This window comes from Antrostomus carolinensis, unplaced genomic scaffold (assembly GCF_000700745.2).
Source record: "Antrostomus carolinensis isolate BGI_N321 unplaced genomic scaffold, ASM70074v2 scaffold32980, whole genome shotgun sequence".
Classification (NCBI taxonomy): Eukaryota; Metazoa; Chordata; class Aves; order Caprimulgiformes; family Caprimulgidae; genus Antrostomus; species Antrostomus carolinensis.
In genome coordinates this window covers 2,034-2,732 of record NW_010286963.1, presented here as the reverse complement: position 1 = coordinate 2,732, position 699 = coordinate 2,034, and the positions used below count along the sequence as shown (strand labels likewise).

The following is a 699-nucleotide window of genomic DNA, read 5'->3' as shown; positions in this document are numbered from 1 at the left end:
GCCGCCACGGGCCCCGGTGCAGCGCGTGGCCACTCACCGTTACTGTGGTTGCCCGTCTGGAGGGAGGTGGGTGGCTGCAGGTTGCCCCCCAGGGACCCGTAGCCACGGTAGCTGTAGTTCAGGCTTCCATTGATGTAGACCGGGTCTTGGGAGTAAGATGAAGCTGGCAGTGAGTAGGAGGAGTGGGTGATGGCTGTGGAGTCTCTGGAGTGCTGCTTGTCTAGAGCGATCGGTTCATCCTGCACAGGGGAAACACAGACCCACTGCAGCGAGGAGCCCGGCTGGTGGGAGGGACAGCGTGGGGACACTTGGTGTCCCGTGGTTGCAGCATGACCAGCCCAAACCAGCGTCCCTGGCCCCACTGGCCTGAGTCTCAGCACCACTGGGCCATGTTCTACAGCCCTCTGACTTTCAGGAGGCTTTTAAAAATGCTTTGCCAAATTGCTTAGAAACTTCTCTCATTTTCCCCACGCCCACCTCCGGCCGCGAACACCGTACCTGGGAGGTCTGGTAGATCTCCAGCCGCATCCTCTTGGCTGCTTTCCGCGTTTCGCTCTCGCAGGCAGCGGCCAGGATGTTCTCTGCCATGGCTGAGGTCAGGTGCGGTGGTGTGGGCCTGGTCTGCAGAGACACAAGCAGAGAAGGTGCTCAGGACCTGCTGCCCCAGGAGTGATGGCAAGTGGCAGGGGCGCCGGGGGG

The 699-nt window shown here is 61.7% G+C and overlaps 1 protein-coding gene across 1 annotated transcript in view; it reads right to left on the bottom strand.

Annotated features, from left to right (window-relative positions):
• Positions 1-37: 37 nt before the first annotated feature.
• Positions 38-699, bottom strand: part of NOL4L (nucleolar protein 4 like) — a gene marked incomplete at its 3' end in the record, with an annotated part of 1,355 nt that continues 693 nt past the window's right edge. The window contains exons 3-4 of the mRNA XM_010177948.1: positions 499-644; positions 38-239 (exon numbers count right to left, since the gene is read on the bottom strand). Of these exons, the coding sequence (XP_010176250.1) occupies positions 38-239; positions 499-644 (348 nt within the window). The remainder of the gene's footprint in view (positions 240-498; positions 645-699) is intronic.